The sequence below is a fragment of the Poecile atricapillus genome, chromosome 9 (genome assembly GCF_030490865.1).
Source record: "Poecile atricapillus isolate bPoeAtr1 chromosome 9, bPoeAtr1.hap1, whole genome shotgun sequence".
Lineage (NCBI taxonomy): Eukaryota > Metazoa > Chordata > Aves > Passeriformes > Paridae > Poecile > Poecile atricapillus.
The window spans coordinates 12,113,109-12,128,949 of NC_081257.1; the positions used below are offsets into that span (position 1 = coordinate 12,113,109).

General features: G+C 39.6%; 1 protein-coding gene and 1 long non-coding RNA gene across 37 annotated transcripts in view; one reads left to right on the forward strand and one right to left on the reverse strand.

The window, feature by feature from the left end:
• Nucleotides 1-1,119: 1,119 nt before the first annotated feature.
• On the reverse strand, nucleotides 1,120-6,287 carry LOC131582109 (uncharacterized). 2 transcript variants are annotated; one of them, XR_009278280.1, is made up of 5 exons: nucleotides 6,155-6,287; nucleotides 5,191-5,594; nucleotides 3,749-3,908; nucleotides 2,612-2,663; nucleotides 1,120-2,222 (listed from the first exon to the last, which is right to left on the reverse strand). It is a non-coding gene; the product is annotated as an uncharacterized LOC131582109 (long non-coding RNA). The 2 variants fall into 2 exon arrangements; XR_009278279.1 differs by having other exon boundaries at nucleotides 1,398-2,222; nucleotides 3,749-3,924; nucleotides 6,155-6,286.
• SLMAP (sarcolemma associated protein) overlaps nucleotides 5,603-15,841 on the forward strand; it is an 84,126-nt gene continuing 73,887 nt past the window's right edge. For 32 of the 35 annotated variants that reach the window (XM_058844955.1, XM_058844944.1, XM_058844947.1 and 29 more), the window contains exons 1-2: nucleotides 6,381-6,461; nucleotides 6,566-7,929. In XM_058844955.1, coding sequence (XP_058700938.1) covers nucleotides 7,732-7,929 — 198 coding nt within the window. In that variant the 5' untranslated portion in view covers nucleotides 6,381-6,461; nucleotides 6,566-7,731. Of the gene's footprint in view, nucleotides 5,917-6,380; nucleotides 6,462-6,565; nucleotides 7,930-8,831; nucleotides 9,001-15,841 lie in introns of those variants that run through there. The other 3 variants (XM_058844937.1, XM_058844936.1, XM_058844963.1) reach the window with 3 other exon arrangements.

The following is a 15,841-nucleotide window of genomic DNA, read 5'->3' on the forward strand; positions in this document are numbered from 1 at the left end:
CAAAGCCCAAGCTCTTTAATAATGTAAGACCTTTCAAATATTCTTTTAGTATAGTCCAACAGCTATTTATATTTCATTACGAAACGTTTTGTAGAGTTAAAAGTGCTAAATAGCTACTTTATTTAAGGAAAAAAAAAAAAAAAGAGGAAAAAAAATAGAAAAATAATGCATGCAACCCTCCAAACTCCTGACCTCTTTTAACTTTTCACACTAGACTTTTGGTTCACTGCTACTATAACAGCTTCAGCAGCAGTAGGTGTAGATGGGCTGCTACCTGAATCACTACCTGCCATTTTTTCTCCAGAACAGGAGTTGCAAATATTAAAACCAAGATAATACATCTACACGTACTTAAAAGAAAATGTATGACTCGTTAGATGCACTGTTTCCTTAACGCCCATTAACAACATTTGTTTATCTATCAAAAGCAAACTGCTAGAAATTAAAGTATGCTTTGATCATTGGTCTAATTTTCTAGACAAAAGATGAACAAGCATATAAATCAGACAAAATAACACACAAAATTATCATGGTAATAATTTGAGATATACTGGCCTTCAGTTATCATAAACCATTAGTAGCAAAGTGAGTGTTAGATACAAACTGAGATAGGAATGGGGTTCTGCAGTGTGCAGCCTCGGGCAGGGCTCTATGGGAAGGTTCTTGCTGTCTCCAGCTGCTTCAGGTATTTTGACAGTGGTACCATGCAAGACTCACAGATTTTTCAAGTAGTTAACTCCTGAATTCCATAAAAGACTACTCTCCACAAAAATACATGAGTTAGACTGAGCTTAATCAAGTTCAACTCAGCTCAATGAATTTAAGTGGAATTTCATTTGCTGTTTCCATTTAAGAACTGAAATGGTCTGGCCAAAAGCTTTTATCACTTGGTTTAAGGAAAGATTCTATGCCACTGCTTCTTATAAGCCTTCATTGTTTATATTCTTGCTGTCATGGACAAACTGAAAGTTTTAACTATTATCATCATGCATGTCCTTCTAGTTTTTGCTGGCCTCTATTTTTAAGGTTTCATGTGAATAAAAAAAGTATCTATGTGAAATAATAAGAATAAAGTAATTAATAAGACTGATATGCTCCACTCATTTTATTAAACAGTAACTTAAATCCACTGAATGCTTAACAAATAATCTTTTGGCCGGAGAAAATTAAGAGAATAGACACGCAATCTCTGATAAAAAAGTACAGGATTCTTACCTACTGGAGATACTCCCAATAACTAGGGAAAGACTGCTTCAGAAAGATTTTCACTTAGCTATTTTAAATACATTTTAGTTTTGATAAAATGTGATTATCTTCTTCAGCTGAGAAAGAAAAATATTTCTGCATGTATTGTAACATTTAGAAACATCTGAGATTGCTTTCTTCTTCAGGAAGTATCAATACAGGACAAAAGACAGACTTCAGAGTTTGGAGCCTAACTGAGAGCATTTTGCTACAATTTGTAATAAAGCCTCATAAAACACTAGGGTTCTGTATATGGAATATACCTTTACAAATCTCCAGGACCTCTGCCTTGTTTTGCAGAAATACAGCCATCTGTTAATAGCTGGAAGGGTTTGGACATAAGAGATTTCTAGAAAAAGTGTGCCCTGTGATGTCAGTTGCTGGAATAAAAATGAGAATACCTACGTGGGACAGCTGGGTTCTAAAGATCCACAACTGTTCAGTTGAGCCTGCCTTGCTTTCTTCTGTGCCCTATCTTGCTCCTACAGCTGTGATCTCCACGGCTCTGTCCTGCGTCTCTGTGCAGGATGGTTTCTATCAGGTACCAGCAAAGCCTGTGTTGGCTGCTGGCTGGCCAGGTTCCATCAGCTTCAGCAGGGAGTGACTGTGCAGACTGCTCACATCCACAGAGTAACACCAAAAAACTGCATAAATATCATCTGCTCATCTCACTGTCCCCTCCATCCCCCGCCTCGAGATTTCAGTTTAAAGCAGATTTTAGTTGTATTTGAAAATGAGATTTGGTCTAATAAATACATTCAGTTAAATAAACACACACAAAAAAGTCTTAATTATTTTTAAAGCATGTTTTCCATTTTCCAAACAGTCACAGAAAACATCAAACATTTCAAAAAGTCAATATTAATATTAACTGTTAAATTGATATATTAATAGAAAAGCAAATAAGAGCTGGTCACATGATGACTATGTTCCGCTAAAATGATAAAGCAATGAAAATGCCATATATTTCAGCTTGCCTGATTTGAAATGAAAAAACATGGCATGTAAAATTAGATATTAGCATAACATGTATTAATGATATGCACATTAATTACACTTATGTATATATACCAAATACATGTATTATCAACATACTATGCAGTGTACATTGTATGTATAAACAGATAGGATATACAGCACATAATAAATAATATATTTTAAATCACTGAATAAACATTCATATTTGTTACATAATGTAAATTGGATAGTACATTCAGTATATGCTTACTACATATTATTACATTAATGTAAATGTTATGTTGGTAAGACACTCATTTGTATATAAAATACCTTTTTTTTTTTATTGCGAATCAGAAAGAGGAGCAGGGAAGGATCTGAAAGAAAATCGAATAAATGGAGAACCTACCTGATAAAAGAGAATTAAACTGGCAGAGTTGCTTATTCTTTCAAAATTAATGCTGAAAGATAATGCAATTGTTCTTTACATAACCAGTCAAAGAGTTAAAAGGTCACAAACAGAAAATAAGTCTGAAACTAAAGAACAATAATAGCACTAAAACAAAAAAGTGTAACCCCTTTACTAAATCTGGGGTGATAATTAGAATCCATCTTTTTAACACTGAAGAAAACTTCTCTGAAACAGTTCCTTACTTCTTGACAGCTTGGTTCAGAATGTTTTAGAAACTACTTTTGAGGCAAGTTTGTTTTGCAAAAGATACATAAGGATGTAAGTAACAGTTCAAACTTTGCTTTACATTTCCATACTGCTCTATACAGCAATAAATGCCTTCTTAGACTGTCAAATTTTAAATGTGGTATGACAATTGTACATGGAACTTGCTGTATTTCTAAAAATCACTACAAAACTGATTGGATAAATTGTTGATGAATGAGTTTCAGGGATGAGAACTCAGTAGAAAACTGCATCTCCAACTTTCTCCTTACCAGTTTATTCTGCTTTCTTTATCAGTTTGTATTTTAATTTTTACACTAGAAACTGAACTTTTGCTAAGCAGCATGCCTCAGTCATTTCAAATTAACAATTTCTCTGGAAGCAGCATCTAAGCAACTGGCTCATACCTCTGCACTGAAAACTCAGTCTGATATGTATTAATTATTTTGGAAGCCTTTTAGATCATCATTGCACAGTAGTCAGAAATCTGGCACTGAGTTGCCTATAATATTGCTTGGTGTTTTTCCTTTTGAGTCAGTTACAGTTAGCGCAGAATTCGCCATAGGCTTCCTTCAGCAAAAAATCTCATTTTTCATCATGTCATTAAGACTTCGACACACTCAAGCCAAAATCCAGATGTTTTTCAGGTATGTACATGAACTATCTCAGCTGCATTTCATCCTCTTGAAACAGACACCAGCTCTTTAGGGGACAAATGTGACAGTGACAGTCCCCTCCGCTCCCTTTCCCTTATCCAAGATGGCTATGGAGCGGGTTCTTTCTGCCCTCAGCTATGATGGCTATCGTAACATTTTCATGGACTTCCTGCCCAGAAAAAGGATGGACACAGTGTGCTCCTGCTGCCCTTACCTAACATGGCTGCGAGGTGTTCTGTCTGCTTCAGCTGTGCGACAGCGTTTGCAGAAACGAAGCAGGAGCTGACACTTCCTCCCTCCTCCTCCTCTGAGCACAGCACGGCGGCCGAGCACTTCACACCCAACTCCTCATCCACCTGTTGCTTTCCACAGTTCTGGGATGGACACTTTCTGGTAAGCAGCAGACACCTCATAAAATATCCATACAATAGCTGTATCCTCATTTCAGAATACAACTGCTTTCTGTATTGTTATCTTAGCTTATGAATCTGTCCCTGATAACTTCTGAACTCATCAGGCAATCTGAAATAGGAGTTAAAAAGCCTGAGGGATAACTACACCCACGCAGCTCTAATGAGAGCTGGCACTCATGCAGAGAAGGGTGGGTCAAATTAATGTCCTCGACGAGCAGTGGGTACAGCTCAGTTGTTACATGAGCCATTTGGCAGTGCCAAACAGACCTAGAAAGGCAGCTGGCACATACCATTGCTTCCCCATGAGACTGTCAGAGTGGGATTTCTCCAGGAGATGAAGAAGGATTCAGGAAAGCATAATATGCCAGTGGCTTACAGTTTAAATGACACAGTTATATTATTATTATGCTATTATACATAATTAGAACATCAGAAAAAGGTATCATTGCTCACTTTATTATTTTATCATTCTAGTAGGTCCTATAGATGATAATGGATCTTTTTAATCTCTAATTTTACTTTCAGTCTCCTTCTTCCATTAAACATGCCCACAAAAATACAAAAAATGCTCTTAGAAACATTCTTTTCAATCCAACACCTGTAGTACCCCTTGTCCCCACTTTTTACACTTTGCAGTTCCAAAGCGCTCTCAATTATTTCTACTTTTGCAACTAATTACCTGAAATGTAACTCCTAATGGACCTAAATTTATTATCACTTTCTCCACTTCCTTTTTATACCTTTTCTTCTCCCTTGGATTAGTTATGGCACATTGTGTGCTGTAAGCAACAGCCACACTGAATTTCCACTTACTAAAAAGATTAGCCAAAGCAAATTATGATTATATTTATCAGAGCAATACAATCTCATAAGCTGATGAAAGCCATGAAGTGATGTGCCAGTTATATTTTTTTTCCCTGTCAGGAGAATTAAAACTATGGATAAACAGTTCTAAAGGTTCCACCTATCAGTTATTTGGTTCTGTCTTCACAAAATCAGACTTGTCTTTAATCTTGGACTTCATTTCTCTGTTTCAAACACAGATGCTACAGCATGGTTTTGCTGTCTTTTTCCCACTGGATTGTTTGAAGAAAACTAGTCTGTTATGAATCAGTCTCCCTTCCCCAGATCACAGTGCAGTCAAAAACAAAGATAAAAAATAAAAAGACAGCCCTGAGACTTTACTGTGCTACAATTAAGAATGCACCAATCATGCTTTGTCTCATACACTGCACTGCCTTACCTTGATCGCTGCTTTTCCCTCATCCACTGCTGAAGTGCCTGGCCCACCTCCACTCCCGTCCTCCACAGCTGCCAGCTCTTTCTGCCATCTCCCATATCCCTAATCCTAACACCCTGTCACAGGGTAATTATAGTGCTGGCATGACCCCAACATCTATCCTATATCAACAATTTCCACTTGTTTGCTTTACAGGGAATGACGGAATTTAAAATGTACTTGGACTGGACAGACTCGTTCAGCACTAGCCTACCATATGACCTTGACAAGTGACCTTTCCTCGGCTTCTAGAAAACGGGCATAAATATGACCTCGGATGATGCTCCATGCCGTACTGAAGGAAGACACCATCTCAGTCCTGTCCCTGCAGCCACTGCTCCAAGAGTCCCCCTGCTCCAGCTGCCGACCTGCAACGAGACATGGCAAACATGGCCAGCATTCCTCCCGCCTCAGGACACATCAAACCACACTGCGGCTCCTTAGGTTTTTAATCTGGAATCATAAAACGACCAGAAGCGCACGGGGAAAGCAGGAGGATGTTCAGGAGACTCCTGCAGTTTCTCATGCAAGCTCTGCTGAGAACGTGTCACCTCAGCCCCTCCTCTGAGCTCCGCACTTTCACACAATCACAGAATATTCTGAGCTGGAATCACACCATCGAGTCCAACTCCTGACCCTGCACAGGGAGCCCCAAAATCCCACCGTGTGTCTGAGAGCGTTGTCCGAAAGGTTTGTGAACTGGCAGTCTTGGGGACATGACCACTTCCCTGGGAAACCTATTCCAGTGCTCGACCAGCCCCTGGGTGAAAAGCCTTGTCCTAAAATCCAACCCAAACCACCCCTGACCCAACATCAGGCCATTCCCTCCCCCTTATTTATAAGGGCTGTCGGGCCCCGCTCGCCTCCTCCCTCCCAGAGCTGAGAACAGCGACGGCAAAGCGACGGCACGGAGCCGGGGCTCACTCACCTCAGCGACCTGCCCCGCGCTTACACGTCCCAGCCGTGCCCTTCCAGGAGGAGCAGTCACCCCTGTTCCCTGTCCCCTGTTCCCTGTCCCCTGTTCCCTGTCCCCTCACGGCCTATCCCGCCGCCCCCTCCCCGCGCGCCCGGAGCGGGGCGGGGCCCGCCCGTGCAGCAGCCTCACCGCGCGCACGGCGCATGCGCGGAGTCCGCCGGTGCGCACGCTGCCCGCCCCCGGCCCCGCCCCGCCCGGCCCCGCCGCCGCGGCCACACCGGGAAGGGCTCCAGGCGCTATGGCGGCGGCTGCGCGCAAGGTAAGGGGGGAGCGGGGCGCGCCCCGTGCCGCCCACGGGGCCGAGGAGACGCGGGGGGACGCGCTGAGGGACGCGCCTGACCCGGTTTGTTTTGGGCCCCGCAGGTTGGAGAAAACTTCCCGCGGCCGGTGGCCGCCTGAGCGGCAGAGCGACCGAGCGGGAGCGTCCGGGCCCGGCCGCCAGGCCTCTCCCGCCACCGGGGCAGCGGAGCCGCGCAGGGCGGGCAGAGAGCGCGGGGGTGCGCAGCGGGCCCGCCTCATGCGCAGCCACCTGCGGAGGGGCTGAGCGGAGCCGCCGCCGCCGCGCCCCGCGCCGGGGGCTCCTGGCGGGGACTTCCCGGGGCAGCCCCCGCTGCCCGCCCCTGCGGAGCCGCCGCCGAGGGACGCACACCGACCCCGCCGCCTGCCACAGCCACCGCCGGGGAGCGACCTGTCAGGGCACCTCGCAGGCCGGCCCCAAGAACCCTTCCCACGCGTTGGTTTGTCCTCGGGAGAAGGAGAGTTGGGAGCCTCTCCATGCCTTATCAAGTTCCTTATCTCAGCGGCTCCCAGAAGCTATAGACCAGTTCAGCTTTATTTGGTGTAGGGGAGAAAAACAGTGTGTCTCTCGCACTCCATCCTAAATCGAGGACCACCACCTATTCTGCTGGGGTTTAACACACGAAGATGGTGAAATGCGGATTGCTGGGTGAACCAGTAGGTCCCTGTTGTGGAGCGAGGGCTTTGTATTCACCTTCCAGTTCCTGATCTGTGCCGTGTGTGAGAGGACGCTAATCTTTCTCCTTCATCCCCCTTCCCTAAACCTTTCCTTGTTTCCATGTTGCATTGGTCAGACTTTTGGTCAGTGTTGTTTACGGAAGGGGGGGGAAAAGAAGGCAGTTGAGGTTACAAACAAAAGTACTTATATGACTCATCTACTTGGATTTAAGACATTGTATCCTTCTTTCCCGGGGCCTTTGCTTCTCTCTGAAGGAATCAGATGCTTATTCCTATTCTTCCAGAGAAGGATGGATTGAAAGTCGTACGTTTTAGACTTTTTTTGGGCCACTGCTGATATTATTAAAAGACATAATGGGACTTTTTCACTGGGTTATTGCCAGAATTAGTTTACACACTGAAACAATGAGTTGTTAGGCCTCTAATACGGTAATATTTGTCCTGCTTTAATATAAAGTTGCTGTGGAGGTGTTTTAAAAAATTGTGGAGGACAGACTGCATCAGAAGAGGCTCTCATCATCTCTGGTTGGTGTGGCAACCACAATCTGTCCTCGATGCCTTCAGCCTTGGCCATCTTCACTTGCCGCCCGAACTCCCACCCGTTTCAGGAGCGTCATGTCTACCTGGACGAGCCTGTCAAGATCGGCCGCTCCGTGGCTCGCTGCCGGCCAGCCCAGAACAATGCCACGTTTGACTGCAAGGTGCTGTCCAGGAACCATGCTCTTGTCTGGTTTGATCATAAGACAGGCAAGGTAAGATGTTTTTTTAAAACCACTGAAAGCGCACATTTGTTTTAGCAAGTCCCTGTAGATTGTGGATCACTCTGGTTTTGCCGTAATAAATACGGTTGCATAGGGCAGGAGTAAGATTTGTTTTGAAGTGGTAACTTTCCAGGTAAGTTGGTAATTTCTTACTAAGCAGAAACTTTGAGTATTATGAGAAGTGTGTAAAACTAACAGTTGAAAATGGTTAGAGTACTGAAAGGCTTGCATGTGTCTTATTTAGTAGGTGATTTTGAGGTGAGTCAAGCAAATGTGAAAGCACATTGTGTCGATATAGTGGTGTAATAGTACTTTTTTCAAATGCAGAGAAATTACTGTTTTATCAGTGTATGCAAATTGGTCATGAGGAGAATTGAAAAACGGACTAAAAAAGATACTGTACTTGTTTGGCACTCTTCCTACTTGCCCTCTTGAAATTTTGTGGAGTATTTTGTTTGGCTCTGATAGAAGGGTTATTACTGGCAACAGGAGTGTAATGGGTGGCATTCATGATATAGTCTTATTGTTATTGAGAATGGTCTTAAAATATGCCCTGTGTTCTTAACTGTTCCTCTCACAAGTCTGGCAGTCTTGTTAAGCAAAATTGAGGGGTCCTGTAGTGCGTGTTTTGTCCACTAGGGATTGAACTGGGACAAGTAAAGTTGTTTTACTTAATGACTGTCAAGTTAATTTTAAATATCCAGCGAAAAATTAACAAAGGGCAGACTACAGTTGCTCAGCACTGGTTTTTTTTTCCAGATATATTGATGTTATGCCCTAGAACTTAACATGTTCTAAGTCAGCTATTTTTTAGCTTCACACCAAGTCCTTCTATGAAATGCAGTCAGTGTAGCTCTGGATTTTAAGAATAATATGGTCTGTAATTCATGTAGATTTTTTCAGTAGTATGACACAGCATGAGGAGCAGTACAGCGCAGTCAAAGTTCTTAAACCTTCCATTGTTAACTATCCTATGTTATGCAATACTTGGACATGATGGGACACGACAAGCATTTAATTTCTTAAGGCTGGATTATGCCATGGCTTTCAAGTTACCTGCAGGTAATTGTGCAAACTGCTATCTGTATGAAATGTTTCATTAAGCATCTTGCTTTGGCTCTATTCTGTATGTGATATGCATTCCTGGATTCTAGAAAACTAAAGTGGTTGAAATACTTTAAGTTTAGTCTTTAACCTTTCTTGTTTGACTCAACAAAGTAAAATGTTCCCATTTATTGTTTTTTAATTTTTTAATTTTTAATTTGGAAAGTATTATGCATATAGCTTTTTATCAGCATTTCTTATGACTTCTTATAAAGGTTTTGAGACCCCCCTGTGCTCTATTACAGCTACAAATAGTCTGTCATATTCAAGATGGTTAATTTGACAAAGCACTGAGAGTTGAGCAAGTCTGCTCACCGACAGGCAGGCTTCAAAAACCATCAGCTGTGGGGACTTGTTTGTTTTTAAATTTCAGTTTGCTTTGGCTTCTCTAATGTTTATAAAAAAATTATATGCTTACTCGTTTTATTTTTTTATTTTAAAATAGCAACTCAATAGTAGTAAATAAGAGGATTGTATTTGATAGTTCTTGAGAAAAGAAAATCATGTGAAGATCAACTGAATGGTAAATTGTGAGACAGTTGGCAGGGAGGGGGAAATGCACCATTAGAGATAATAGGTATCAAATGCTGTTGTGAAAAGGCAGGTAGAAGATACTGATAAACACAGGCTTGATCTTGAATTATAAGAACTACTTAAAAAATTCTGTGGTGTTTTCAAAACACAAACAAAACCATAAAACTATGCCAGAACGTTTACATGCAGGAACATCTATTATCATTGTTTACATAACTGCTAATAAGCACATCTCATTTAGGAAATTGTCATTATCCTATCAATGACCTATATTTAAACCTGCACAAATTCTCTTTGTCAGAATATTTGTAAACATTTATTAGAAGTTTATGTATCATTCATGTATCAATTCTGGGCTTTTCAAAAGATAAAAGATTTTCAAATGTTAATACAGTAATGAGAAAACCCTTCAGATATTTCAAAATAGTTCACGAATTATCTGGGACTACAGTTTCATAAGTTGTGGACTTTGGCAATATCTATTTCAGGAATTACCAGTCACTCAGTCCAGTCTCTGTGCTGCCTCTTGAGCTGCCTTTCAGTTATACTCTAAGACTTTTTTTTTTCCTGAGGGCTTGGAGTTTTGTTTTGTTTAGTGAATCATGTGAGTGATCCTGTTTACTACTTAGTCTGTAAACAATTTTGTCAGTGTTATCTGTAAATAGGGGTAGAACCTGAAGAGAGGGAGCATCAGTAAGCAATGCCAAGGAAAGTAATAGAGAATTTTTTTCCTGAGGCAGAGGAATGTATAAACTGAATTATGCCATTTAAGTAGACCAGGCTGAAGATAGCATGTTACTTACAGTTGAAAGATGTGAATGTTTACTTTGTATAAAGGCACTTTAATTATGCATGGAAAAAGTTTTCTGCCCTGGGAGATAATGTCTATGTAACACCAACATTATTAAGGATGAAAATAGAATGAGTTTTTAAGATCACCAATACATAGCAATTAAAAGAAAGTACTTAAAGTTGGATTTGGTTTTTAAAATACTTTAAACATAATATATAAACCTAAATATGTGTATGAGGAAGGTGGGAGGAGATGGTGGTGGGATTATCTGTACTTGGACTTTTTCTGTGCGTAGTAATATTTTTATAGACAACCAGTGCAATGCCTCTTCCTGCCTGTGTTTGTAGATACAGCATAATAACTCCTAGTTCACTAGTGGATTTTTCATGCAGTGATAACATTAGAATATTATAATTAGAATTCATTTTGATTTTATTTTTTTTAGTAATTACAAGTTAATGAATCTGGGTTTTTTTAGAGGTGCCTGAAAAAGTGACTCACTAGATATGTAGGAAGTAGATGTGCTGAGCATGGAGTGTTCCACAAAGTGTGAATCAAAGCAAAAGAAAAAGTGGGATATAGTTGAGAAAATCTAAATGTGTTTCTTCAGCTCAAATCACTGCATATGGGAAGAAACTCTTAAAAATTGTGTAACTGAAATTATCTTAAACTTTTTTTTGGGGGGGGTTGTTTTTATTTCTAAAAATAAGCAAGTGGAAGACCTTTGAGAATTTGTATGTGACTTCCAGGCTGAAATGCTTCCGACAGATGTTGTAGAAGCTTGTAGTAGAAACCTGAAGCTTACAGCAGATATCTAGACTTTCAAAATCTGGAATTATTCAGCCTGGGATTGTTATGACTTGCTATTATAAGTATCTTTTATAGGGAATTCATTGCCACAATTTACCAAAAGCTCTGAGAAACTGTGAAAAGTAATTTTCTTAGATCAAAAGCACTCTAAAAGACAGGTGATTTTTAACAACTGAAAAAAATAGGCACAAGTTGATGTCTTAATGGTAGCTAATGCTATTGTTTTAATTTAATTCAAAGTAGATATGAATTGAATTGAGCACATTCTTATCTTGGTGACAGAAATGCTAACTAGTATATTGAAATCCATGGTCCCCATAATAGTAAATGAAATTCATTAAAGCTGTGCATTATGGCTTCTAGACTTAAATATACGTGAGATAAATACACCACAAAATACCTCCTGCAGAGAACACCCTCTATAAAGAAAACAAACATAGAACAAATTCCACGTCCCCCTCCCTCCATAAAACTGTCAAAAACCAAACCCCAAAAGAACCAACCAAAAATCCAATAAGAAAATCCAAACCAATCATACCAAACCCAAACAACTCAAGACAACCAGCCCAAAGGTGCAGGCAGTTTAATGTGATCTGAAGGACTCAGTGAAGTTTTTACTCTGGGTGTGTTTGTGGTGACACCAAGCCTTTTGCTGTATTGTACTAGGGTTAAAAATAAATTTATCAAAGACAGCAAACAAAATTTGTAAAGAGGGAATATGTTACTCACTTAACATTACATAAAATGTTTTGTGGCTATCAAGAACTTGGCACGATTCAGGAAAGTACAGAACATTTTCTTTGGACGTTCTGTTTGTTCAGAAGTATTTTAGTAAATTCATCTTAAAATACTAAGTGGGTTATAAAAAATGGTATTTGGAATTGCAGGGTTTTGCTGAGAGATTTTTTTCCTGCTGCTTTGACTAGAGAATCCTGTGTGGTACTCTGGCCTATTTAGTGTTGATCTATGTAAAGGATGTTTAGTTTCCCATGTATCAGTAGGACTTGTTTTGATAGATACCATGTCTGTTATTTGTTTTTTCCTCTGTTATATCTTTTAAATTTTCTGTTAGGATTGTTGTTGAGAGATGAACAGATGTTATATTTTTCAGTACTCTTGATGTTGCTGTATCTTACAGTCTGCAGTGGAGACACTATCTTCCAAACATTGAATGTTTGTTCCAAGTGCCCTGGGGACTGACCTGGGATTTGCTGTAATGCACTAAGGTGAAACTCCAGTGCTTAGGTGCTTCTGGTAAGAGGGTGATGTCAGGCAGCCCTTGCATACACCTGTTAATATTTTTATGTAAGTGCTTTTCACCCTGAATGAACCATCCAATTTCATACTGATCTGATTGTGAGGATAGTACGGGGTAGGGAGCTCTTGTGTTTGACAAACTTCAGCACCATGGTTTTAGGAGCCAGTGTAGGAGTGCGGGCAGCCATTTATAGTAGAGGTAAGTCAGTACTGACAGGGCTTTCCCTGCAGAGATACCATCTAGAGCCACTGCTGCAGAGTTAATACTGTAATTCTTGGAACTGATCCATTGCAGTCATGATGCATCTATCCTGAGCCAGGAACACCAACACATTGATTTGCCTTTAAAAACAAACAAAAATCCCTTTTGTATTTGCAATGAATTTTTTCAAACCTCAGATGAATCAGGTTACTTAGCCAGAATGAAGGCCAGTAAATGTGTTTTCCTTAGATGTCTTATGGGATGGTTTGGGTTTGCTCCTGGTCCCAGGCTTATAAATGCAAAGCCTTGCTTCTCTACACTTTGATTATATAAAGCTGTTCTTGATTTTTACTTTTTTGTATGTTAGTTGGGCAATCCAGTGATAGGTTGCAGGTGGATTTAGATGGCACTGGAGAAATACTTTGATTTTTCCTTTATCTTCTAATTTTTCTTAATAAATGTGACAGCTTCATTTGCTTATTTATCTAAAGAAAGTAATTTAATTTATGTATGCTGTAAAGGGCCATGTGGGTGAGGAGTGTCTGTGTCACTGTGCTACTTTCATTGTGTTGATTTGAGTATGATCTAGCTAGAGTTCTGCAAAATGTGTCAATACATACTCGGGTGTTTTGTTGCGTTTTGGGTTTTGTAATTTCTTTTAATAGATAACATAAAGTGAAAATTATTTGTGTTTGTGGAATCAGGACAGTGGAAAGGAAGTAATAATGCTGTCTCCATCCCTACAGTTAGCAATTTTAGTCTATTGCTGCTATGTTATACAACAATTTGTTGTCTCTGGATTTTCTTTTGAATCACATCAATACTTGCTTCCTGTTAATTTTGCTCACTTGCTGAGAGTTTGGATTATCCAAGAGCTCTGAATTTTGTTAGATCTTTCTGTGACCATTCATTAATGTTTCCAGCTTGTCTGTCTTTCCAGAAACGTTTTCGCTTGTAGCAGAATTGTTGGAAGAAGGCTCAGCATTGCCACATTTTTGTTGAATATAGGGAAGTGTTTTTTCAGTCTGCTCTAGGAGTAGGAACATCAGGCAGTGAGATGGTTGGATTGTACCATCTTGCAAGAAGACATATCTCTCTGCCAGAGGCCAAGAACAGTTTCCTCATTGAAAAGGAAAATCATTGTGCTGGAGCCAGACAATTAATTGGATACAATTTTCCTGTTGTGTTATACCAGACTTGTGTGTGATTGAGCAATGCCTTAGAGTTTATTTCAGTCTTGAGAAAGTATAAATAAATGATGAACTTCCAGCAGGCTTATAATAGAAAGTCCAAGATCCTGTAGTAACACTGTAGTTGAGTGGAAAAACACAGAAAATTCTAGCAGTTTGACTTTTTTTTTTTTAACTTTGTAAAAAATAAACAAAAAGTACAGGGATTAGTCAAGGGTAGTTTAGGGCCTAAGGAGTTTATAAGATCTTTGCAGAGCTAAGGAACATTACAGTATTGATAGCTGAACTGTGGTGTGTAGTGAAGGGAAATATATGCTATTCTTGGAAATTTTATAGAATAACGTTAACAAACCAGTGGAAAGACTGAAGAATTGACAAGGAGATGGGCTCAACTGCAGATGTCCTAATAGTGTAAATAGGAGAACTTGTAGCTAAATACAAAAATTACTGACAGTATTGTGCTACTATTAAAGTAAGTTTTCCCCCGTAGGAGGAATATCTTGTTTAGTTTTAGTTTTCACATGATAATTCAAATGTGTTGAAAATATATATTACAGAAAGTCTTCAATACAGAAAGCATACAGTGCCTCCTATATGTATAAAAACTATGTATGAGCAGAAGGGTGACCTTTTGCTCTTACGTTAAGAGAGTATGGAATAGAAATTTAAGAATTAAGTTATTAGTGCTGCATTTTCTTGCAATTACACTTGTAGTATTTCTTGCATAAAAATAAAATAAATTCAAGAGCTTAAGATAGAAAAGTTATGGATGTTTGTAACCATGTATTGAGTAATACCCTTCCCTTTTTAAGGGAAGCAACAGAAGTGTTATGTTTCAATTCCAGGATGAAAAGCTCTATAATGGGCCAGATAGATATTTGTACAGCAAGTTCTTTTGAAGACATTTGGTACTGGCTGCTGCTATCTGCATATGTCATTAGTCTTATCTGATAGGGAAGTTTTTGCTCTTAAATGGACCTCTTCCAAAGTTGTTCCTTTTTTGGAAGTTGAGTGAGATGAAGTTTAAACCTCGATTTCTAAAACTTAGTATTTTCCATAGTATTGATGCTCAGTAAATGTTTTTATTAGCTTGTTTAACCCTACCCCAGCAGAGTTTGATGATTATGCCTTGCTTTTTTTTTTTTAATTGGTTTTCTTGAAATGTGTGCTTAGTTATATAGGTTAGAAGCCAGATCTCTTAGTTCTGCAAAGCTGAGCATTTAACCTGCCTACCTTTTTGCCTTTTAATATCCTGGTGACCTTTCCCAGTAACTCGTGGCACAATTAACTGTTATTCCCTCTTTTTTTTTTCATTGTAAACTGTGATAGTTTTGCCAGAACTTACGGGCAATAGAATTGAAAATCAGTTTCTGTAGTATTACTTGTGATTTATTCTGGCATTGCTAGATTTTACACTTACACCTACTGTTTCCAGGTGCTTGAAGAATGTGAAAGCTTTCTGGAGGCATAATGAATTATTTGTAATTCTTCATGTTTTGAACTTTGTTATTAAAAAATTAGCTTCGTTTTTTATTTCTGATTGTGAAACAATCCATTCTGCAGCCAAGTTATTTTTGCAGGTCTGTGATCTCGGTAGGTAACTACCGTTGTTGTTTTCTTATCATTACAGGGATTCCTCTTGCTGGATGCCAGAGGATTTTTAAGGTTATGTCAATATTAGCACATACTTTAAAGGGACAAAGAATGAGTTTGATGAAGTTTCTTTTGTTTCTATGGATTCCAGAACTTTAGGTCATTAAGTAGTTAGGTGGTATCTACTTTGAGGGAAATTACAATACTGTGAGCAAGGACAACAAATACTATGAAATGGATAAACCATCAGAGGATACCTAAGGTTGGTTTGTACCTCAGAAGATTGTCCAGTCCAATCTGCTGGTCTGCATGAGGTCTAATGAGTTGAGGTTGCTTGTGGACTTGGTAGAGGATTTTGTGTACAGAATTAATCCCTTCCAGGAAATAAGCTTCCGAGGTCAGTGTCAGGCATATTAGCTG